The sequence below is a fragment of the Lepidochelys kempii genome, chromosome 6, assembly GCF_965140285.1.
Source record: "Lepidochelys kempii isolate rLepKem1 chromosome 6, rLepKem1.hap1, whole genome shotgun sequence".
NCBI lineage: Eukaryota > Metazoa > Chordata > Testudines > Cheloniidae > Lepidochelys > Lepidochelys kempii.
The window spans coordinates 1,191,903-1,215,481 of NC_136385.1; the positions used below are offsets into that span (position 1 = coordinate 1,191,903).

The 23,579-nt window shown below is 58.4% G+C and overlaps 1 protein-coding gene across 1 annotated transcript in view; it reads right to left on the bottom strand.

Annotated features, from left to right (window-relative positions):
* The window catches only part of LOC140912221 (uncharacterized), a 32,917-nt gene that overhangs the window by 3,006 nt on the left and 6,332 nt on the right, over positions 1-23,579 (bottom strand). The window contains exons 5-10 of the mRNA XM_073346352.2: positions 23,344-23,369; positions 20,733-20,863; positions 20,271-20,381; positions 18,915-19,560; positions 3,244-3,389; positions 2,783-2,893 (exon numbers count right to left, since the gene is read on the bottom strand). Coding sequence (XP_073202453.2) covers positions 2,783-2,893; positions 3,244-3,389; positions 18,915-19,560; positions 20,271-20,381; positions 20,733-20,863; positions 23,344-23,369 — 1,171 coding nt within the window. The remainder of the gene's footprint in view (positions 1-2,782; positions 2,894-3,243; positions 3,390-18,914; positions 19,561-20,270; positions 20,382-20,732; positions 20,864-23,343; positions 23,370-23,579) is intronic.

A 23,579-nucleotide genomic window follows, 5' to 3' on the forward strand; every position in this document is an offset into this window, starting at 1 on the left:
TCGGAGGTACGTCTTGCGCTGCCGACGAACATTCCCGCGCAACGCGGCCTCCGCCCCGCCCGAAGCCCCGGGGTGTTGATATGCAGCCTGGGTCCCTGAGAGGTCCAGGTCCCCTGCGTCACATGCTCGCCCCTGAGGGTGCCCCAGCCAGCGAGCAATGCGCCCGTGACGATCGTGTCCGGAGAGGATGGGAGGAAAGGCATGACCAGCCTGGGGACCGTCCACCCCTGGAGCGAGGAGAGCACCTCGGGGTGGCTGGGTGGGTAGATGACAGAAAGCCCATGGTCGCATGGGTGAACTGGCTCTCCGGAGCCACAGCTGCAGACAGTGAAGGCGGAGGCGAGCGGAGGTGGTGACTGACATGCGTGTGGCCAAGGAGCGATAGGCAGGTCCTGACTGGAAGAGAAGGACCATTGCTTACTCAGGGGACGAGTTCCCACAGGGTCTGGAATCTGTCCCTTGGTGGGTCGGCCCGTGCCGAGACCGCATCGACGGAGGCCCCTGTGACATCCAGGGGCCACGTGGGAACCGATTTTTCGACACTGACGCTCGCCTCCAGGGGAGGAATGGCGGCGTCCCCGGATTGCGCTGCAAGCAGCCAGTCGTCGAGGGAGGGGAATCTAAAGACCCCGTGACACCGGCGGTGGGCGGCTACGACAGAGGAAACTTTGGGGAAGACCCATGGAGCAGGGGTGAGTCCAAAGGGTAGGACTGTGTACTGGAAGTGCCGAGGGCCCACCGCGAATCTCAAGAACTTTCTGTGGGTTGGGTGGACGTCTATGTGAAAACAGGAACCTCGCACATTGAGAACCGTGAACCATCCAGAGACACGATGATGGCTGCCACCGTGACCATCCGAAACCAGCTTGTGGATGAAGTAATTGAGGAGACACAGATCCAGGATTGGTCTCCACCTTCTTCTGGGGTACCAGGAAATACGTGGAACAGAACCCCAGGCCCTGAGAGTCCGGAGGAACCTGCTTTATCGCCTCCCCTTTGCGGTAGGGAGCCGACCCTCTACAGCAAGGATGCTGTCGTGAGCGTGGTCCCTGAGCAGGGATCAGGGCGGGGGGAACGTGGATGAGGTAGCGCTGCGAACTCCATCGTAGAGCCACGTCGAACGACAGCCGGGCCCCGCTTGTCCGTTGTTACTGCACTCCAAGCTGGTACAGAGAGTGCTAGGCAACTCCCCCACCAAAGAGGGTGGGCCGGGTGTTTGCCCTGTTCTCCCTCCAGTGGAATACGGAAGTCCCCCGCCACCCTCCGTAGGAGGTCCTGGAACCAGCGAAAGCCACCTGGAGCTGAGGACACAGTCGTGTCTGGAAGGATTCCTGCGCCGGCCGAACCGAACTGAGCGGCTCACCCTCCAAAACTGGTTCCGAGCGCTTACTCGAGGGTGCCCAAAGCCATCCGAATCCTCCAAGGCTGAAAAGGCGGATCCCGGTTCCAACGGTGGTACCGGTCTACGCCGTAGGGGAACGGGGAGCGAGCCCATGACTGGACTGAGGTAAACCCTGGGCTGGAGCCCGTGAGACGGCAGAGGGAGACGAGGAGAACTCGGCTCCCCAAGGGCGAACAGTTCACATGGCTCCGGCGCCGTCTCTAACCTCCCCGGCGTGAGCAGCTTGGTACCAGCGGATCCCCCCGGCCTACACGATTTCTTGTCCCGCTTGTGAGCCCGGGAACGCGCCGTTTCTCCGTGGCGGGAACTCACGGAAGGCGCATCGTCTTAGGCCAGGAGGAAGACTTATTGCCACGCTTCTGGGCCTGCTTCCTCGCCTCCTGGCTAGGCCCCGCACGGGCTGCATAGTAGTGGTACCACTTGAACCGGACCCGATCTCCACAGTCGGAGGCAAGCTCCTGGGTTTCTCCGGGGCTGCCCGGCCTGGGTCCGAGGGCGGCCTCATGGCAACCTCCAGGAGATGCTTGCTAAGGCCAAGAGCCCGACCTTCCCGGGTACGGCTGGGAGGAGAGGCAGCCATTGCACCCGGATGCAATATGGGCTTCCCCCAAGCAGGAGAGGCAGCGTTGATGCGAGAACGAACCCGGGCTGCCGGCGCAGACCTTGAACCCCGCCGTCTTTGGCATAATCCCATATGCAGGCGTGGGTGCTGGGTTGGGGGCGGGAGCTGGTAAATGGGGTCCCCAAAGTCTCTCATCTCCTAAGAACTTCTGCTCAACACTCAACGAGACGGAGAACAGCAGAAACTAGAATAAGAGGAACTCTGGACAATTCTACCACGGCTGTTCTTTGAAGGGCGTCAGAGACGCGAGGACAGTAGCAGCTCCGGCTCGGACCCTGCGGCAGTGGAGAAGGAATGGGAGGCGCGGTCGGTCCGCCTTGCCTCTTATGGCCTCGGACGACACCATGAGGCGAAGGAAGGGGACATGTGCGGACCAGCGGACACTGGGCCAGACGCATGGCGCACGTGTCAACCCTTGATGGATAACAATAGGGACCATCACTCGAAGAAGAACTGAAAGTGAAGGTAGAACCCAGGAGTCCTGGCTCCCAGCCTGCCCTCCTCTAACACACCAGACCCCACTCCCCTCCCAGAGCTGTGGGGAGAACCCAGGAGTCCTGGCTCCCAGCCCCCTTTGCTCTGACCAACTAGACCCCATCCCCCTCCCAGAGCTGGAGACAGAACCCAGGAGTCCTGGCTCCCAGCCCTCCCTCCTCTAACACACCAGACCCCACTCCCCTCCCAGAGCTCCACTCCAGACACAGTTTGGAAGGGCCCCAGTTCTGACCTTCCCCTTAGGGGTCTCCCTCATTCCTCACCTGTGTGGGTTTCACCGTGGGTCCCCCCAGCCTCGGGAGAGGGGAGATCAGGGCCCCACGGCTCCTCCCCTCGCTCCATCCACCTCAAGTCAGTCTTGGGGAGGGGGAAGCCTGTGGAGAAAGATGGGGAGAGGGTGGAGTCAGTGGGGCCAGACCCCAGCTGGGGTCAATGGGCCCTTGTTCCTTTGGAGTCAGTGGGGCAGAGGAGGACGGTGAGATACCATTGGAAGGTCCTAGCCAGGGATATGATGGATTCTCCATCTCTCAGAGGCCTGTCCCGGGGGTGGGAGGGGTCTGTCTGAAAACCCCGCTCTAGCTCAGCCATCAGCTACGGGCTGGATGGAGGAATCACCCAGTGGGGACGTCTGGCCTGGGTTAGGCGGGAGGCCAAACCAGATGGTCCCCAGGGTCCCTCGCAGGCTGGAAGTGTCTGAGTGTGGGGCCATCACAGGGTTAAAGACCTTCTCGGTTCTCCAAGACCCGTCCCAGCTTGGCGGGCAGCCAGCCCCCTAGGCAAGGCCAGACCGGCTCCGCAATTCTGCGGCATGGCGTCCCTGTCGATCTCCTTGCGCCCCTCGTCCACCGGCAGCATGCGCCTCCCCTTCGCCTGGAACGACAAGCGGCCGGCGCGATGGGGGCCCCCGATCTCGGACAAGGCGGGGTCTGAGCAGCGCCCAGCGCAACGGACCCGATCTTGGGCAGGAATCTGAGACACTTAATTAAGTAATTACTCTGATATGGTCTAATGTGGTAGCTAGAGGGAGCTGAGATCAGAATCCAGCCCTGCTCCTCCAGCCCTACCCCCACTGTACTCAGGGGTGACTCCAGACTGATCCCAAGGGAGCTGAGAGCAGAACCAGCCCTGCCCCCATTGCAATCAGGGGTGACTCCGGATTGACCCCAGGGGAGCTGAGATCAGAACCTGGCCCTGGCCCCGTTGCTGTCAGGGGTGACTCTGGATTGACCTCAGGAGTGACTCTGGATTGACCCCAGGGGAGCTGAGATCACAGCCCCGCCCTGCCCCCATGGCAATCAGGAGTGACTCCGGATTGACCTCAGGGGAGCTGAGAGCAGAACCGCGCCCTGCTCCCGCTGCTGTCAGGGGTGACTCTGGATTGACCCCAGGGGAGCTGAGATCACAGCCCCGCCCTGCCCCCATGGCAATCAGGAGTGACTCCGGATTGACCCCAGGGGAGCTGAGAGCAGAACCCCGCCCTGCCCCCGTTGCAGTCAGGAGTGACTCCGGAGTGATGGAGGGGCGGGACTGTCATCACTTACCCCCCCCCCAATCCCCCACCGGGGCTCTGCCCGGCCCCCCCGCGCCCGCAGCTCCCAGCCCGGACTCACCGCTGCGCGGGGGCGCCGCTGGCCCTTTAAGAGCGCCCCGCAAAGCCGGACGGGGGGTGTTGAGACTCCCCCGCTCCCGGGCTCGCCCCCGCTGCGGGAGGGGCAAGGGCCCTTCTTTGTGACGTCACAGACCCCCCCAAGGAAGGACGCTGCTGAGCTCTATGGTTTTAACCCCTTTGTGGCCGGCGGGAAATCGCCCAGCGAGCCCGGACTCCTGGGTTCTCTCCCCGGCTCTGGGAGGGGAGGGGGGCTAGTGGGTTAGAGCAGGGGGGGCTGGGAGCCCGGACTCCTGGGTTCTCTCCCCGGCTCTGGGAGGGGAGTGGGGGCTGGTGGGTTAGAGCAGGGGGGGCTGGGAGCCCGGACTCCTGGGTTCTCTCCCCGGCTCTGGGAGGGGAGTGGGGGCTGGTGGGTTAGAGCAGGGGGGGCTGGGAGCCCGGACTCCTGGGTTCTCTCCCCGGCTCTGGGAGGGGGAGTGGGGGCTAGTGGGTTAGAGCAGGGGGGGCTGGGAGCCCGGACTCCTGGGTTCTCTCCCCGGCTCTGGGAAGGGAGTGGGGGCTAGTGGGTTAGAGCAGGGGGGGCTGGGAGCCCGGACTCCTGGGTTCTCTCCCGGGCTCTGGGAAGGGAGTGGGGGCTAGTGGGTTAGAGCAGGGGGGGCTGGGAGCCCGGACTCCTGGGTTCTGTCCCCGGCTCTGGGAGGGGAGGGGGGCTAGTGGGTTAGAGCAGGGGGGGCTGGGAGCCCGGACTCCTGGGTTCTCTCCCCGGCTCTGGGAGGGGGAGTGGGGGCTAGTGGGTTAGAGCAGGGGGGGCTGGGAGCCCGGACTCCTGTGTTCTCTCCCTGGCTCTGGGAGGGGAGGGGGGCTAGTGGGTTAGAGCAGGGGGGTCTGGGAGCCAGGACTCCTGGGTTCTCTCCCCAGCCCTGGGAGGGGAGGGGGGCTAGTGGGTTAGAGCAGGGGGGCCTGGGAGCCCGGACTCCTGGGTTCTGTCCCCGGCTCTGGGAAGGGAGTGGGGGCTAGTGGGTTAGAGCAGGGGGGGCTGGGAGCCCGGACTCCTGGGTTCTGTCCCCGGCTCTGGGAGGGGAGTGGGGGCTAGTGGGTTAGAGCAGGGGGGCCTGGGAGCCCGGACTCCTGGGTTCTCTCCCCGGCTCTGGGAGGGGGAGTGGGGGCTAGTGGGTTAGAGCAGGGGGGGCTGGGAGCCCGGACTCCTGGGTTCTATCCCAAGCAGGGGGGGCTGTAGGGCTGCAATGGGGTTTAACCCTTTAGCAGCCACCATGAGAGTAAAGTCAAATCCCTTCTTCACACATTTCCAATGCACCTGGTTGGGGAGCGTGGTGAACCCGACCTATTCCTTATCCTGAGGCAGCACCTGGAGTCTGGGGCCCGTGGACCAGCAACAGAACCCAGGAGTCCTGGCTCCCAGCAGCGGGCGCTGGCTGTGGGGGGAAGCTCCCGGCTGCCCCAGCCTCTTCCTGGAGGGGGTGCTCTCCCCTGGCAGTCAGGGCTGGGCCCTGGCGGTGACGGAAAGCAGAGAGGCCAGGGGTTGGCCGTCCCTGAGCCCCAAAGAGTACAACTTTCCAGTGGTCATTGCTTAAGACATGGACTTTGCGTCTCAGCGACCCCCAACAGTCCAGGTTTTCACCCCAGAGAGTTTAACCAGATTTCCACATGCACCGATGTTTAATAATGTGAGACAAATAGCGAGTGGGTTTTCCTGGGTGGCAAGTTTGTGTCTGTGCTCCTTTGTCTATGTCACATACTCTATTTTAAAGGCATCCGCTTCGTTAATTAATCCATATTTAACCCTCATCAGGACACACTAAAAACTGGGCCAAAAGCTGAAAACATTTTGGCCCCAATAAAAAATGAATTCATTAAAAACAATCCAAACTTTCTGAAAGAACATAGCAAAGTGCATCTGACAAAGTACTAGGAATACATTACTGTACTCCCAGAAAAGGTCCACAAACAACGACCGACTTTATCAGTGAGGGATTCACCACGGGTACACAAGGGCCCGGTGGTGTGAGGATACTGCTCTGCTACTTGGGCGGTGTATTTCACTTTCCAGAGGACAAGTTACTTCTTTTGTTCCTTGGGGGCCACAGGACAGCTGCTGACCGCAGCGTACAATGAAAGAAAGAAGTCTTCCCTGTCACCGGGACAATGCAGGGCCGTGAATTTGTCCAGGGTGGTTTACATTTTGAACTGTCTTGTGCAGAACCCACAAACTTTCGATCAAGCCCTGCTCTGTTTGGGGGTGAACTCATATTTTTTGGACTGTCAAGTATTCGCACACACACAGACCGTCCCCTGGACTGGATGTCTGCGTAAGATCTGCAACTGGTCTTTGAACCCAAGCAGCGAGCACCTTTCCACGCTGCTCCCTGGCATTGCAACTAAACCCGGACCCCTCCATCATCTCAACGCTGCACGCATGTCACAAAATACTTCCCGACTTCCTCAACAGCCAACATAGGCCTATCACCACCCATCTCGGCATCGCAATCCCTGTGATTCTGTCCAAACAAATCCCACAGTGGAATCTGGCCAAAGCCGACTGGGACAGCTATAGGGAATGTGTCGAAAACGTGGTGACACTGGCATGTTATCACTGGTTTGTTGGCCGGCTTACCGCCGCCAAGAAGAGCATCTCCATGGGCTTCCAGGAAGAAAACACTCCCTGCTGGACAAAAGAGACCCAGGATCTGGCCCAGCAGTACAGCCAGTCGGGCAGCCCACAGGTTACAAAAGCCCTGCTAGTCTCTAGACTCAGCTAGTTCAAGGACTGGACTTCACACACTCAAGTCGCCATGCCTTGGTCCTACTATGACATCTCACCATTGCTAATTGAATATCAGACCTCAAAAGTCCGGCCCAACGCCATAGCCTCCAAATTGGTGAAGAGCACCAAAAGACGAAACGCCATCATCAGCTACACCGGCCAATGACCAGTCTCTCCACACAACCCCACCGCCATCAGCACAGATGAAATAAAGAAGGTTTAGCCCCAATGTAGAAAGGGAAGCTGGCTGGCGGAGATGGTATCCCCCTGGAATTTCTTCATCAAGTAGGTCCCAAGGGACTCCCATGGCTGGCGAAACGTTACACCAAAACCATCCCAAAAGCCCGGTAGGAGGCAATCGTCAATGCCATATTCCAACCGGGGAAGCCAACTGATGACTTGGGAAGCTAGAGGCTGATATCACTCCTGTGCATGACCTACAAACACCTGGAACGCATCATCCTCCAGAGAATCAGCCCTCCCGTCGGCTCAGTGATCCCCGAAGAACAAGCGGGATTCCGGCCTAAACGCAACCAAGTTTTGTCCCTTGCAATGCACATGGCGGCTGGATTCCAGAAGAAATCTAAGACGGGCGCAGCCTTTGTATTCCTGTCATCGGCCTACGACTTAGTCTGGATTAAAGGCCAGATGCTGACGCTCGCAAGGATCGTCCACTACCACAAAACACTATGCCTGCTATGGACGGTGCTGAGCAATAGGTGGCTACATGTCCATTTGGGCGACAGAGTCATCTCGTCCCGGCTCTTCAACAACGGACAGCCCCAAGGCTCAGTAGTCGCGCCGATGCTCCTCAGCGTCTACACGAGCGACATGCCACCAACGAAGTCACGCAAATCTGCAGATGCAGATGACCTCGCCCTGGCGATGCAAGCAGCCACCTTCCATGACATTGAGTCCACCTTGAACGGGGACCTTGTGACGATGTGACTCAGCAGGGAGTGGGGAGTGTTGACCTGGGAATGTGCCCTGGGGATGGGAGACCTGAGAACCTGTCACCTGAGCCAGGAGGGGGAGGGGGAGGTGACACCTCTGCCCAGGAATGTGAACAGGGGCTGCAGCAGGGAACCTGCTGGGTGGGTTTAGTTTCAGTTTGGGGCTGGGGAGAGGAACACAGGGAACCCCAGGGCTGGGGTCTAAGCTCCCTGCTCCCCCAGAAGGACGTGACTGAGGGGTCCTGGTTGTACCCACAAGCTCTGTTTTGGACTGTGTTCCTGTTGTCCAATAAACCTTCTGTTTTACTGGCTGGCTGAGAGTCTCAGTGGATCCCAGGAAGGGGGGTGCAGGGCCTGGACTCCCCCACACTCCGTGACAACTGGTGGCAGCGGTGGGATGTACTGCACCCCGTGAACGGCGCTTCCTGCAGTAAGTGACTGGGGAGCAGTAAAAGGAAGGGGAATTGACGGGGACCAGGCGTGCTGAAGATCCAGAGAGAGACAGTTTCGGGGGGCGGTTAACCCCTGGGAATGTGTGACCAGAGAGAAGGACTTTTGCAGTAACAGGGTCCCCGGGGGATTGCAGCGAGCGGTCCCAGGGGCGGAGGAGTCTGCAGCTCGACCCTGGCAAAGAGTCGGTGACCTCAAGAAGGACCGGCACACGAGGGGCTTTTCCTGGAAACCGTGGGAAGCTGCCCGGCCTGCGAGTGGCCAGCAGGGAGATGTACGCTAAACGCCTTAAGAGCGACCTGGTGGAGCTGTGCAGGCAGAGGGGGCTGCGCATCGGGAGGTCCACCAAGGAACAGCTGATTGCCCAGCTGGAGGAGAGGGATCGCTTGGATGACCCGATCCCTGTCCCTGAGGGAAGCCGCCCGGCAGACGCAGCGTGGGCCCTGGGGCCTGACCGGGCTGGGAGGGGTCAGACTGCTGCTGAGGACATCCCGAGACCCTTCCTACCTATGTCCGGGGGAGGGGTTGGGGGAAGCCCAGTGAATACCGAGGGCACCCTGACCCCGGCACCCAGCAGGGGATCCTCCCGGCGGAGCTCCCCATCCCTGGAGCGGAGGCGGCTGGAATGGGAGAGGGAGATGAAAATGAGGGAGCTGGAGGATCATGAAAAACAACGTCAACATGAGGAGAAACAACGTCAACATGAGCAGGAGGAGAAGGAGAAACAAAGACAGCATGAACTGGAGCTGGCCAGGCTGAGGAGCAGTGGGGCGCCGGCTGCGGTGAGTGCGGGGGGACCCAAGACGGCAAGGAGCTTTGATAAGTGCTTCCTGGCCCAGCGGAAGGAGGGGGAGGACATAGATAGCTTCCTGACGGCCTTTGAGAATGCCTGTGAGCTGCACAGGGTTGACCCTGCAGACAGGCTCCAGTTTCTCACCCCCTTACTGGACCCCAAAGCCGTGGAGGTGTACAGCCGGATGACAGGGCCGGAGGCAGGGGACTATGAACTGTTCAAACAGGCCCTGCTCCGTGAGTTTGGGCTGACCCCCGAGATGTACCGGAGAAGGTTCCGGAGTCAGCGTAAAACGCCTGAGGTCACCTACCTACACCAGGCCAACCGGATGCAGGGGTATGCCCGCAAGTGGACAGCTGGGGCCCGAGCTAAAGAGGACCTGCTGGACCTAATCGTACTGGAGCAACTGTATGATCAGTGCCCTTCCGACCTGAGGCTGTGGCTGGTGGACAAAAAGCTCGAGAACCCCCAGCACGCAGGGCAGCTGGCCGACGAGTTTGTGAACAGTCGGTCAGGGGGTAGCCAGGAGGAGCCCCAAAAGAACAGGCCCCCCCGATGCAGAGAGAGAGTCACCAGGGGCCCTCCCAGCGGGGAAATAGGGAGAACCCCCTCCCAAGGGGAACGCCTGGCGTCGGGCCCCTCCGACCTGCTCGAGGGGACCAACGTGACCTGAGCTGCTATCACTGTGGCCAGAGAGGCCACGTACGGTCCCAGTGCCCCGGGCTCAGGGACAGACTGAGCAGACCCAACCTACCCAGGGTTAACTGGGTAGGGACCCAGCTGGACGAGGGGCAGACGACCCAGGAAAGGGGGCCTACCAGTTTACCACCTGCCCCGGAGGGAAGAGTACCCCAGGCCAGCTCCACCAGAGGGCTGGAGGCTCTGGACTCAGGGTGCTCAGTTTACAGGGTGGGCGCGGGGCTGTCCCTCCGGAGAGAGTGCCTTGTTCCCCTGGAGGTGGATGGGAGGAAGGTCAATGGATACTGGGATACGGGCGCGGAGGTGACGCTGGCCCGGCCCGAGGTGGTGGCCCCAGATCGGGTGGTGCCCGACACCTATCTGACCCTGACAGGGGTGGGCGGGACCCCATTTAAGGTGCCCGTGGCAAGGGTACACCTGAAATGGGGGGCCAAGGAGGGCCCCAAGGATGTGGGGGTACACCACCATTTGCCCACTGAAGTTTTGATGGGGGGAGACCTAGAGGACTGGCCAAGCAAGCCCCAGGCCGCCCTGGTTGTGACGCGTAGCCAGAGCCGGCGAGGGGCACTGCGCCCTGACCTCGGGGAGGGTACCACACCGGAGGCGCAGGACCCTACCCTGGTGGGGAGGGAGCACCGAGGGGCACGGCTCAGAGAGGCGGAGGCCTCAGACCTGGCCAGCGAGAGGGAACCGGGCCCCGTCCCTGCCCCAGCCGCTGAGTTCCAGGCCGAGTTGAGGAAAGATCCCTCCTTGCGGAAGCTCAGGGACCTGGCCGACCTTGGTGTGGGACGGACCATGAGGAGAGGCTGCCAGGAGAGGTTCCTGTGGGAGAAGGGGTTCCTGTACCGAGAATGGGCTCCCACAAGGGAAGTAGAGTCCTGTGGGATCAGGAGGCAGCTGGGGGTCCCCCAGAAGTATCGCCGCAGGCTCCTGTCCCTGGCCCATGACATCCCCCTCGCAGGGCACCAGGGAATCCAGCGCACCCGGCAGAGGTTGCTACAGAACTTTTACTGGCCCGGGGTCTTTACCACGGTCCGGCAGTATTGCCGATCCTGTGACCCCTGTCAGAGGGTGGGGAAGGCCCGGGACAAGGGGAAAGCGGCTTTGAGACCTTTGCCCATCATAGAGGAGCCTTTCCAGAAGGTGGCCATGGACATCGTGGGGCCTCTCAGCAGGACGACCCGGTCGGGGAAGAAATACATTCTGGGGGTGGTAGATTTTGCCACCCGCTACCCCGAGGCAGTGCCCTTAGCTTCCATTGAAGCCGACACCGTGGCTGATGCGCTCCTGACCATTTTCAGCCGAGTGGGGTTCCCCAAGGAAGTCTTGACAGACCAAGGCTCCAACTTCATGTCGGCCCTGCTCCGGTGCTTGTGGGAGAAATGTGGGGTCCGGCACGACTGGGCCTCAGCGTATCACCCCCAGTCCAATGGGCTGGTGGAGAGGTTTAACGGGACGCTAAAGATGATGCTGAAAACCTTTACGAACCAGCACCCGCAGGACTGGGACAAGTACTTACCTCACCTGCCGTTCGCATACAGGGAGGTGCCCCAGGGGTCGACCGGATTTTCGCCTTTCGAACTGTTATATGGCAGGAGGGTGAGGGGCCCCCTGGACCTGATGAGAGACGAGTGGGAGGGGAAGGCCACTCCCGATGGAGAGTCAGTGGTGGAGTATGTCCTGATCTTCCGAGAGAGACTGGCTGAACTCATGGGCCTGGCCAGGGAGAATCTGGCCAGAGCCCAGAAGAAGCAGAAGGTCTGGTATGACCGCACGGCACGGGCCCGTGCCTACGCCACCGGGGATCCGGTGATGGTTCTCATCCCAGTGAGAAAGAACAAACTACAGGCCGCCTGGGAGGGCCCTTTCAAGGTTGTCAAGCAGCTCAATGAGGTAAACTATGTGGTGGAGCTGTCGAACCGGGCGCACCACTGCCGGGTGTACCATGTGAATATGATGAAGCCATATTATGCCAGGGGGAATGTGGTGTTGGCCGTGTGTGGACAGTGGGAGGAGCAGGGAGATGACCCTTTAGTAGATCTATTCCCTGGGACCAGAGCTGGTTTCCCCCTGGAAACAATTCCCCTCTCGGATCAGCTAACCCCTGCCCAGCAAGCTGAGATCAGGGGGGTGCTGCATCTGTACCGACAGCTGTTTTCCAACCAGCCTGGACGCACTAATCTGACTGTCCACCGCGTGCAGACAGGGTCGCACCCGCCGATAAGATGCTCCCCCTTCTGAGTCACAGGGAAAACTGCTCAGGACCTGGAAAGAGAGGTCCGGGACATGCTGGCTTTGGGGGTGATCCAGCCATCTGCCAGCCCTTGGGCCTCGCCGGTGGTGCTGGTCCCCAAAAAGGACGGGTCGGTCCGGTTCTGTGTGGACTATCGGAAGCTCAATGCCATCACTGTATCTGATGCCTACCCCATGCCCAGGCCGGACGAGCTCCTAGACAAGCTGGGAGGAGCTCGGTACCTTACCACCATGGACCTTACAAAGGGCTACTGGCAAGTGCCGCTGGATGTAGATGCCCGGCTGAAATCCGTCTTTATCACCCCTCTGGGGCTCTATGAGTTCCTGACCCTGCCTTTCGGCCTCAAGGGAGCGCCGGCCACCTTCCAGCGCCTAGTGGACCAGCTCCTGAGGGGGATGGAGAGTTTTGCCGTGGCGTATATTGATGACATCTGTGTCTTTAGCCAGACCTGGGAGGACCACGTGTCCCAGGTTAGACAAGTGCTGGACCGACTCCAGGGGGCTGGGCTGACTGTAAAAGCGGAGAAGTGCAAGGTGGGGATGGTGGAAGTATCTTACCTGGGCCATCGGGTGGGGAGCGGCCGCCTAAAGCCGGAACCAGCCAAGGTGGAGGTGATCAGAGACTGGCCCGCTCCCCACACCAAAAAGCAGGTCCAAGCCTTTATTGGGATGGCAGGATACTACCGAAGATTTGTGCCCCACTTTAGCGCCATAGCCACCCCCATCACGGAGCTATGCAAGAAGGGGAAGCCAGACAAGGTGGTCTGGACCGAGCAGTGCCAGGAGGCTTTCCGGGCGCTGAAGAAGGCTCTGGTCAGTGGCCCAGTTCTGGCAAACCCAGACTTTGACAAGCCCTTTGTGGTGTTCACCGACGCCTCAGACACGGGACTGGGGGCGGTGTTAATGCAGGAGGATGAAAAGGGGGAGAGACACCCCATCGTGTACCTGAGCAAGAAGTTGCTGCCCCGGGAGCAACACTACGCGGCCATCGAGAAGGAGTGCCTGGCCATGGTGTGGGCCCTCAAGAAACTAGAGCCCTATCTCTTCGGGCGACACTTCACCGTCTACACCGACCCCTCTCCCCTGACCTGGCTGCACCCGATGAAAGGAGCCAACGCCAAGCTCCTGAGATGGAGCCTGCTCCTGCAGGATTACGACATGGACGTGGTCCACGTGAAGGGAAGTGCCAACCTGATAGCGGATGCGCTGTCCCGGAGAGGGGGCCCCGAACTTCCCCAGGTCACTGGTCAGCGTGACCCCGCTCAGTTCAGTCTCTAAGGGGGGAGAGATGTGACGATGTGACTCAGCAGGGAGGGGGGAGTGTTGACCTGGGAATGTGCCCTGGGGATGGGAGACCTGAGAACCTGTCACCTGAGCCAGGAGGGGGAGGGGGAGGTGACACCTCTGCCCAGGAATGTGAACAGAGGCTGCAGCAGGGAACCTGCTGGGTGGGTTTAGTTTCAGTTTGGGGCTGGGGAGAGGAACACAGGGAACCCCAGGGCTGGGGTCTAAGCTCCCTGCTCCCCCAGAAGGACGTGACTGAGTGGTCCTGGTTGTACCCACAAGCTCTGTTTTGGACTGTGTTCCTGTTGTCCAATAAACCTTCTGTTTTACTGGCTGGCTGAGAGTCTCAGTGAATCCCAGGAAGAGGGGTGCAGGGCCTGGACTCCCCCACACTCCGTGACAGACCTAAACACCAGGGAGGAATATCTCCGGAAATGGAGGCTCAAGCCAACCCTGACACAAACCAACAGTCACTGCATCCCATCTTGATAACGTGAACGCTAAGTGCACCCTGAAAGCGTCCTTCTGCGGCAACGCTGTGCGACGTGACCTATCCCGGCGTGAAGCTGGCTCGCATGCTAACCTTCCACAACCATCTGAAGAAGGTGGCTGCCAAGACACAGCCAAGGGTCAACCTGGTCCAGAAACGCAGGCACAAGCTGGGGAGCATCAACATCAGTGCTACGGACATCAGTGATGGCTCTTGTGTCCTCTGTAGCCAAGTACTGCGCACCACGGGGCACGGATCAGAAGTAGCCACGTTCGATTTGTTGGTGCCAACTGGACCGACCCTGCAATGAAGTGAATCCCTGGAGCCCTCAAGTCAACCCCAACCCCCAGTCTGCCCGTGCTGTCACACGCTGTTCCCGCACCCATATGCTGTGAACTCTGTACCTCAAACTACCACCCTGGAACCCCTGTATTCACCACTGTGATGTAATCCTATGTTTTGTACAATACATGCCTTGTGAGGTATCATTTGAGAAGTGATGATCTGTTGAACACGACTATCCTGTTGGATTGTGCGTGTTACCATTGTATGTGAAGTTATGAAGTTTTGCTCTGTGTTTGTTACAGAAATATGTGGCGAGGATGAGAGATGCCCACCGCCGGCCTTTCAATAGGGACAAAGGAGCAGCTACGCTGGCCAGACAGGCGTTGACGGCCCATCAAGGAGAAAGCACTCTCCCAAGTGGCCCTCCCAGAGACTCCTCAGAGAGGACATGTACCCAGTGGGGGCTGCCTGACCCTCACATCACAGCAAGGAGCTTTCTAGCACCTGGAGAGAAAGTATAAATGAGGGTCGATGACGTCACCACTTGGCTTCTGACCTCCCCTATTTCAACACCTGGAAGATCAACTGGAAGACAAAGACTGCGAGCTGGGGAGATTGGTCCCAGGCTGGGAAGCGAATCCAGCCTGTGTTTTGAGAACTGTGAGCTGCCTGGAACATTCAGTGGGGTGAGAAAAGTTGTTTGATTCAAATCTTGCTTAGTCTGTTAAAGTGAAAAATAGGCACAGAGGTCAGAAATTGAATTTAGACTGCGATTCTAACACTTATAATCACTTAAAATCTGTCTTTGTGTCATGAATAAATCTGGTTTATGTTTTATCTAAAACAGGGCAGTTTGGGTTGACATGTTTAGAGACTCCCAGCTCAGGTTAGCAAGGGTTGTTGCATGACCACTACCCTTTGTTGGGAGTGGCGAACCAATTCATGAGCTTGCACTGTCCAAGTAGTCTTGAGCAGTGCAAGACAGTATATTTCTGGGGTGTAAGGCTGGGAGCTGGGGGGATTTGGCTGATGCCTCTCTCTGTGGGATTCGTGAGTGGCTCAGGGAGAATTCATGCAACTCAGCTGGGTGTGGAGCGCCACCTGGTGACGGCTGAGTGATCGCAGCACCTGGAGGGCTTTGCTGCATGTCACTGGCACTGCACTGTGTGAGACAGCCCAGGCTGGAGAGTTAAGGTGGCATGGTGCACCCACAGTTCCAGGTTGTACCCCGGGGGTCACATACTGGAACCCGCAAAGTCGACCCCAACACCTTGGCTGCCCGTGCGGTCGTACATTGTTCCCTCACCCATTTGCTCTAATCCTCCAGGAAGTCCAGCAAATCAAGGGAAACGAACATTTCCCCATTCACCAGGACCTTAACAATGTCCCTCAGCACAACCTGAAGTCACGCAAACCCTTTCGGACCCATGCGCTTAACCTTCCACAATGTGATTTCGACCCTAATGAACAGGGCCAATGTTCTCCAGATATTGCCACAGTTCTTCCAAAATTACTTTTGATTTCCAGAATCACCCATTCCTTCCGATTTTCCACCTTGTACTTTGGCCATTCGAGCCGTTCCCTACCAATGCCTAGCCCGGTTACGCCGGAGGAGAGAGTTAAAGAATTCAGCCCCGGCGTGCTCCATGTGGGCGGAGGGAAGTTATTGTACACAATTCGCACCAAAGTTCTTGACCATGTTAAAAAGGGCCGCACAGGTGACCACCTGAAAGGTCGTCATGTTCCCGCACCGAAAAAGGAAAATGAAGGACAGAGAGTGGAGACATGACATCTGCAAAGCCACAGCACCCAATTACTGGCACGTGTACACAAGGAAAATCAGAAATCCAGGGGAATGACAGTACTAGACTAGATGGAGGCTGGTGGCAGTGTAGATATCCCACTAGGCAAACCAGATAATCCCAAAATGCGAGAATTCCTAAATATGACAAGTCCATATTCCCTGCGTCTTTGAACTAAACAAGCCACAACGGAGCACTGAATGGAAGGATTAGCACATAGCTGTAATTGTGGATGACTCTCCAGGCAGCCTACTCTGGCATGTTGCAAATATTCTAATACAGCGGATGCAGGTTTCAGAAGATTGCCCAGTTGCTGCCAAGCTCATAGAAACAGTGGAGTTCGAACATGTTCATTACTACACAGTTGTGCAAGCTCTTATAAAGACTCTTGTCCTACACAAAAGTGATTTTTTAAAAGCAGCGGCTTATGTGACGGGTAATGCAACCAACATGCGGAAGTTATTCAAAGACAGTTTAAGTGACATTTTAAGCAACTGCATTGATGTGACCTGTGGGGGACGCATTACAGCTGTATTAGACGAGCGCTGACGCTGTCTCTGTACAGAAGTGGACCGTCTGTGTGCTGTAACGAAAATGGCTACCCCTCACTCATATGCACTCATTTCGGAGACTACCTTATCGACCAGGGGGTTGAAAGCCCAAGATTACCTCCGGAACCGGATGCAACAAGATTAACAACTTGGCTTAAAGCCATAGACAATCATGTGGAGCACTATAAGGGGGTCGCTGCTCAGGAAATCAAGGTACACGACTACCATTTTAGAGGAGCTAAGTGTTTTATTGCCGAGTGACTTGCTTGCGGCAGATTGAATTTTTATCCAAGCAGAAGCAACTCCATGCGTTCAGACACTACTTGGGTTTGAATCCTGGTCAATGTTCCCAACAGAAGTGTACAACCGTGCATCTGATCTGCTGGCAATACTTCAGTACAAAGGACAGAATGCCCTGGACAATCTCAAGTGTCAAGTTTTCCAAAGTTGTGCAGAGAAAGTGTAGGAGGTACTTACATACAAACAGCCACCATAGAGATTTTTTTGTGATGTGAGAGTCCTTGATTCCAAGCAAGGTTGTGTACTCTCCCACAACGTCAGTGACTATGAACAGAATACAGTAATTACTCACTTAACGTTGTAGTTATGTTCCTGAAAAATGCGACTTTTAAGTGTTAAGCGAATCCAATTTCCCCATAAGAATTAATGTAAATGGGGGTTAGGTTCCAGGGACACTTTTTTTGCCAGACAAAAGACAATATTTTTTATTTATAGATGTATATAAAATTTTAAACAAACAATTTAATACTGGTACACAGCAATGATAATTGTGAAGCTTGGTTGAGGTGGCGGAGTCAGAGGGTGGGATATTTCCCAGGGGAAGCCTTACTGCTAAATGATGAACGAGCACTTGGCTGAGCCCTCGAGGGTTAACACAGTGTTGTTAATGTAGCCTCCCGCTCTACAAGGCAGCACAATGGAGGGAGGGGAGACAGCATGGCAGACAGAGACAGAGACACACACCCTGAGAAATGCATTGCCCCTTTAAGTACGCTGACCCTACTCTCAGTACATTGCCCTTTTAAGTAGATCAGCAAGTTGAGAGAACAGCTGCTGCCAGCAAGCTCCCTCTGTCCTGAGCCCTATCCTGTCCCCCCCGCCCCACCTCTGTGGAGATGGGGTAAAGGAGCAGGGGAGCGGGAGGGGGACACCCTGACGTTAGCGCCCCTCTTCCCCCCCCACCCCCCGCACAGCAAGCAGGAGGCTCGGGGAGCAGCTCCAAGGCAGAGGGCAGGAGCAGCGCAGGGCCATGGGGGAGGGACAGCTGAACGGCCCAGTGATTGGTAGCCCGCTGGGCAGCTGCCTCACAGGGAACGTAGGGGAGCTGATGGGGGGGCTGCCAGCCCACCCTGGTTCCAAGGCCCCCCCCCAGCTCGCTGCAACGGGCTGCTCTTCCTGCAAGCAGCGGACAAAGCAGGCGGCTGCCAAACCACGTTCTAAGGGAGCAGTGCGCAACTTTCAACGAGCCTGTTCCCGAATTGATCAGCGACGAAAGAACATTCACCAGGCCGACGTTCAGTGAGGAGTTCCTGTATCCCACTGCTGTGATCTGTACCTGGGGGGGAGTGGGCCGTTTACCTGAACACCGAAGATGAACTTCCTCTTGCTAATGACGTTTCTCTCTCCAGTTTTCGGAGGAAGGTTTGCCACGACTTAGCCAGATTGCTCGTGATCTTTTGGCGAGCAGCCGATGCTGAATGCAGTTTGGCCAAACTTGGACAAGAGCTAACCCCACAGTGTTACTGGATGTCATTGGAAACCGTGAGGACGGATGCCCAAATGAGTTGTCATGTGTCCTAACCAGGTGTCAATGACTATTTGTATGCTGATATAGGCGATATACAGATATTTGCAACAACACCTTCGTGTCCTTTAAGCAGAACTGTAATTATTCCAAATTCCCCTGAGCCGCCAGGTCGTTGCATAAAACAATAATCCAACTTTTATATTAATTGCACTGTCTTGCGTGGCAAGAATTTTGTATTTATAGCAACGATCACGTCACACATTTCTTATGTTCTAAAACTGACCATTTTGGTTGTGAAAAAAATGTCCAAGTGTCTGTCAACATCGTAATATAGGGCTACCTCATTTTCGAGCTGTAAAAGGATTACACATTGCTCCCGTTTGCCGATACGTGTATTTTTTTGTATTAAAATAATGCATCACCGACATTTCCAAACTACAAAGTTTCGCAAATCTGAACTTAGGCTGTTTTCGGTGCCGGAAGACATGGGCCCTACCGATGAAGCGTGGAAAGCCGAAGGGCGTTCACAAGACGTCGCAAACACCTCATGAAATAGCCGCTGGTGTGGATCTCCCGCCAGGTTCATGGGCAACCCCAAACCGCAGCCGCACAACCCAGGGCAGATGCAGATACTTGCTGCACAAACGGAAGAAGAAGATCTGTCCCCATTTCCCCCCGTCAGGGCTGGCCCCGGCTGTGGACCCGGCGGTGTTTGACCACGTGGGAGCGCTGGCTGAAGCCGCGCCCACACTCCCCGCAGGTGTAGGGCTTCTCCCCGGTGTGGACATGCCGGTGCTTGAGCAGGTCGGAGCTCTGGAGGAAGCGCTTGCCGCAGTCGGCGCAGCCGAAGGGCCGCTCGCCGGCGTGGACCCGCCGGTGCTTGAGCAGGTCGGAGCTCTGCAGGAAGCGCTCGCCGCAGTCGGCACAGCCGAAGGGCCGCTGGGCGGCATGGACCCGCCGGTGTTTGTGCAGGCTGGAGCTGTGGCCGAAGCGCTTGCCGCAGTCGGCGCAGCCGAAGGGCCGCTCGCCGGAGTGGGCGGCCTGGTGGTTGAGCAGGTGGGAGCTGCGGCCGAAGCCCTTGCCGCACTGGGCGCAGCGGTAGGGGCGCTCGCCCGTGTGGACACGCCGGTGCCGCGCCAGGTCGGAGCTCTGGCTGAAGGCCCGGCCGCAGTCGGGGCAGCGGTAGGGCCCCTCGCCCGTGTGCGTGGTCTGGTGCTGGAGGAGGTGCGAGCTCTGCTGGAAGGATTTCCCGCACTCTGGGCACTGGTAGGAGCGGCCGGCCGGCTTGCAGCGGGGGGTCGGGGGTGCGGCCACCTTGGCAACTGCTGGAGAGAGACGGGAGGGAGATCCGGGAGGAGAACCAAGCAAATTGATCCCCCGGGACTGGAACTTAAAGCGAGGGTAGAATCCAGGAGTCCTGGCTCCCAGCCCCCCTGCTCTAACCCCTAGACCCCACTCCCCTCTCAGAGCCAGGGAGACAACCCAGGAGTCCTGGCTCCCAGCCCCCCATGCTCTAACCACTAGACCCCACTTCCCTCCCAGAGCCAGGGGTAGAACCCAGGAGTCCTGGCTCCCAGCCCCCCCTGCTCTAACCCCTAGACCCCACTCCCCTCTCAGAGCCAGGGAGACAACCCAGGAGTCCTGGCTCCCAGCCCCCCTGCTCTAACCCCTAGACCCCACTCCCCTCTCAGAGCCAGGGAGACAACCCAGGAGTCCTGGCTCCCAGCCCCCCATGCTCTAACCCCTAGACCCCACTCCCCTCTCAGAGCCAGGGAGACAACCCAGGAGTCCTGGCTCCCAGCCCCCCATGCTCTAACCACTAGACCCCACTTCCCTCCCAGAGCCAGGGGTAGAACCCAGGAGTCCTGGCTCCCAGCCCCCTGCTCTAAAACACTGGGGCCCCGATGCTGGCCAGGAGGAGTGGGAAAGGGCCAGGAGCTCTGGTGTTAAAGGTTGTAACAGCGAGTGTCAGGGGACACGGTTTGGAAGGGCCCCAGTTCTGACCTTCCTCTTATGGGTCTCCCTCATTCCTCACCTGTGTGGGTCTCACCTGGGGTCCCCACAGCCTCGGGGGAGGGGAGATCAGGGCCCCATGGCTCCTCCCCTCGCTCCATCCACCTCACGTTGGCCTTTGGGAGGGGGAAGCCTGGAGAGAAAGATGGGGAGACGGTGGAGTCAACGGGGCCAGATCCCCTGCTGGGGTCAATGGGACATCACTCCGTTAGAGGCAGTGGGGCAGAGGAGGACGGTGGGATACCATTGGAAGGTCCTAGCCAGGGATATGATGGATTCTCCATCTCTCAGAGGCCTGTCCCGGGGGTGGGGGTGTCTGTCTGAAAACCCCGCTCTAGCTCAGCCATCAGATACGGGCTGTGGGGAGGAATCACCCGGGGGGGGACGTCTGGCCTGGGTGAGGCGGGAGGCCAAACCAGATGGTCCCCAGGGTCCCTCGCAGGCTGGAAGTGTCTGAACGTGGGGCCATCAAAGGGTTAAAGACCTCCCAGGAGCCCGTCCCAGGCCCCTAGGCAAGGCCAGACGGGCTCTGCAATTCTGCAGCATGGCGTCCCTGTCGATCTCCTTGCGCTCCTTGCGCTCCTCGTCCACCGGCAGCATGCGTCTCCCCTTCGCCTGGAACCATAAAAGGGCCCTCATTGAGCAGCCGGGCTCAGACAGGGGGGGGGAGTCTGTGCAGGGACTAAGTAGCATTAATTAAATAATTAGTCTGACAGTCTAAGGTGGTACTTAGAAGGAGCAGAGATCAGAATCCAGCTCTGCCCCCATGGTAATCAGGAGTGACTCCGGATTGACCTCGGAGGAACTGAGAGCAAAACCCGACCCTGTCCCTGTTGCAGTCAGGGGTGACTCTGGAGTGACACGGTGCGGGGAGCGGAGATCAGAACTCAGCCAGGACCCCACTGTAGTCAGGGAGTGACTCCGAATTGACCCCAGGGGAGCTGAGATCAGAATCCAGCTCCTGCTCTCATTTGAATGAAGACTGACCCCAGGGAAAACTCAAACAGAACCCGGCCCTGCTCCCATTGCAGTCAGCGAGTGACTCTGGATTGACCCCAGGGAGCAGAGATCAGAATCCAGCCCTGCCCCCGTGGTCATCAGGAGTGACTCTGGATTGACCCTGGGGGAGCTGAGATCAGAACCTAGCCCTGCTCCCACTGCAGTCAGGGGTGACTCCGGATTGATGGGGGGCGGGGAGCTGACATCTGCCCGGCCCCCCTCCGCGCCCGCAACTCCCAGCCCGGACTCACCGCTGCGCCCTTTAAGAGCGCCCCGCAAAGCCGGACGGGGGGTGTTGAGACTCCCCCGCTCCCGGGCTCGCTCCCGCTGCGGGAGGGGAAGGACCCTTCTTTGTGACGTCACAGACCCCCCCTCCCAAAAGGGAGGACGCTGCTGAGCTCCATGGTTTTAACCCCTTTGTGTCCGGCGGGAAATCGCCCAGCGAGCCCGGACTCCTGGGTTCTCTTCCCGGCTCTGGGAGGGGAGGGGGGCTAGTGGGTTAGAGCAGGGGGGGCTGGGAGCCAGGACTCCTGGGTTCTCTCCCCAGCCCTGGGAGGGGCGTGGGGGCTAGTGGGTTAGAGCAGGGCGGGGCTGGGAGCCCGGACTCCTGGGTTCTCTCCCCAGCCCTGGGAAGGGAGTGGGGGCTAGTGGGTTAGAGCAGGGGGGGGCTGGGAGCCCGGACTCCTGGGTTCTCTCCCCAGCTCTGGGGGGGGGGAGTGGGGTTTAGGGGTTAGAGCCAGATGCCCATGGTGCTCCCACCGATTTACACCAGCTGGGGCCCTCTGAGGCCCATGGATGCAAGGGGTCTGGCTGCCTGGCATAGGAAACTGCCACACATGGGATCGTGACACTGACATATTTCTGGGAAACACAAGAAGAAAAGATTTATTTGGGTGTTTATTATTTATTATCTGTACTAAATTGACAGCTACAGACCAAGACCAGGGCCCTGTCGGGCCGGGCTTTCCCCTCCTCCCCCCACCGAGATCAGGGCCCCCGTCGGGCCGGGCGCTGACAGACCCCCGCCCCAAGCCGAGATGAGGGCCCCGTCACGCTGGGGGCTGCAAAGGTCTCTGCCCCTGACCACAATCAAGGCCCTTGTTGCAGCAGGTGCAGGGCGGTGCAGGGCGGGCGCGGAGGGGTGCAGTAGCTAATGAACTAGAAACGAGCCCCGCGTACGATGCTGGGGTGAGGAGGGCCGATGCGATGAGTGGACGTCTCCGGCGTCACTCGGCCCCGCTGCGGATTCCCCGTCTGCTGGCCCCGGCTCGGAAACAGCATCGGAAAAACCGGCCTTTGCTAGACATTAACCGCGGGGGAGCCGAACCGTGGGCGCTAACTCATGGCAGACTCCGAGCAGGAGCAGGTCCAGGGGAACCCGAGGCCTGGAAACCACCGGTGCACAGGCCCCGGCTCGGAAGCGGTGACGTATTAGCTGCCCCCTGGTTAAAGATACTTCTTTTCCGAGCGTGGAGGCAGCCATAATTTTCCACGCTAGATCTTCCCCCGCCCCCGACCACCAGTTAACCCCAGGGACGCGCCCCGTGCTTAGAGACCGCGCTGCTCAGTCCCATGGGTTGCGGTAGGTGCGGAGACAAATAATCGGAGATTGGACGGAGTAGGAGCCGCGAGGTTATTGTCCCTCGGCATTTGGCCGCCGGTGGGATCCTGTGTCCAGTTCTGGTGCCCACTATTCTCAAAGGAGGCTGAGAAGCTGGAGAGGGGTCAGAAAAGAGCCGCGAGAATGACTGAAGGATTAGAAAACCTGCCTTACAGGGAGAGACTCCAGGAGCTCGATCTGTTTAGCCTAACTGAGAGAAGGTTCAGGGGCGACTTGAGCCTCCCGAAAAGGAGAAAAGAAATTGGATCATCGAACATTCGTGCGTCAAGCAGACTCCTGGGTACTATCCCCAGCTCTTCCAAGGCATCCAGTCAGGCTCAAAGAAGGCTGGGATCTTCATGAGGAAAGCAAAGCGCTATGCATTTTGGGAAGGGCTATTAAACCTTCATGGTTTGAGGCAAGCTCTAGATGGGCAAGGCAAGGAGGAGACCAAATGTGGAAGGGGAAGTTTTCCAGAGCTGCGGGGTTCTCACACCTTCGTCTGAAGCTGCTGGATTTAGCCTGTTAAGGAGAGCGGGCGTAGCTGGGAAAGCCCAAACTCACACGCAGAACGGGACAGAGGATGGATTCTTTCCGTTTGTCGGCCAATCTGAAAAATTGGGGGAGGTGGGGGTTTGGTTTCAGGTTGAACTCAATAGTTTTTGGTGAATCGACAAGTCAACAACAATCACCCCCGGAACCCAAACCGTATCCGTTTTCAGCCCTTTTTTC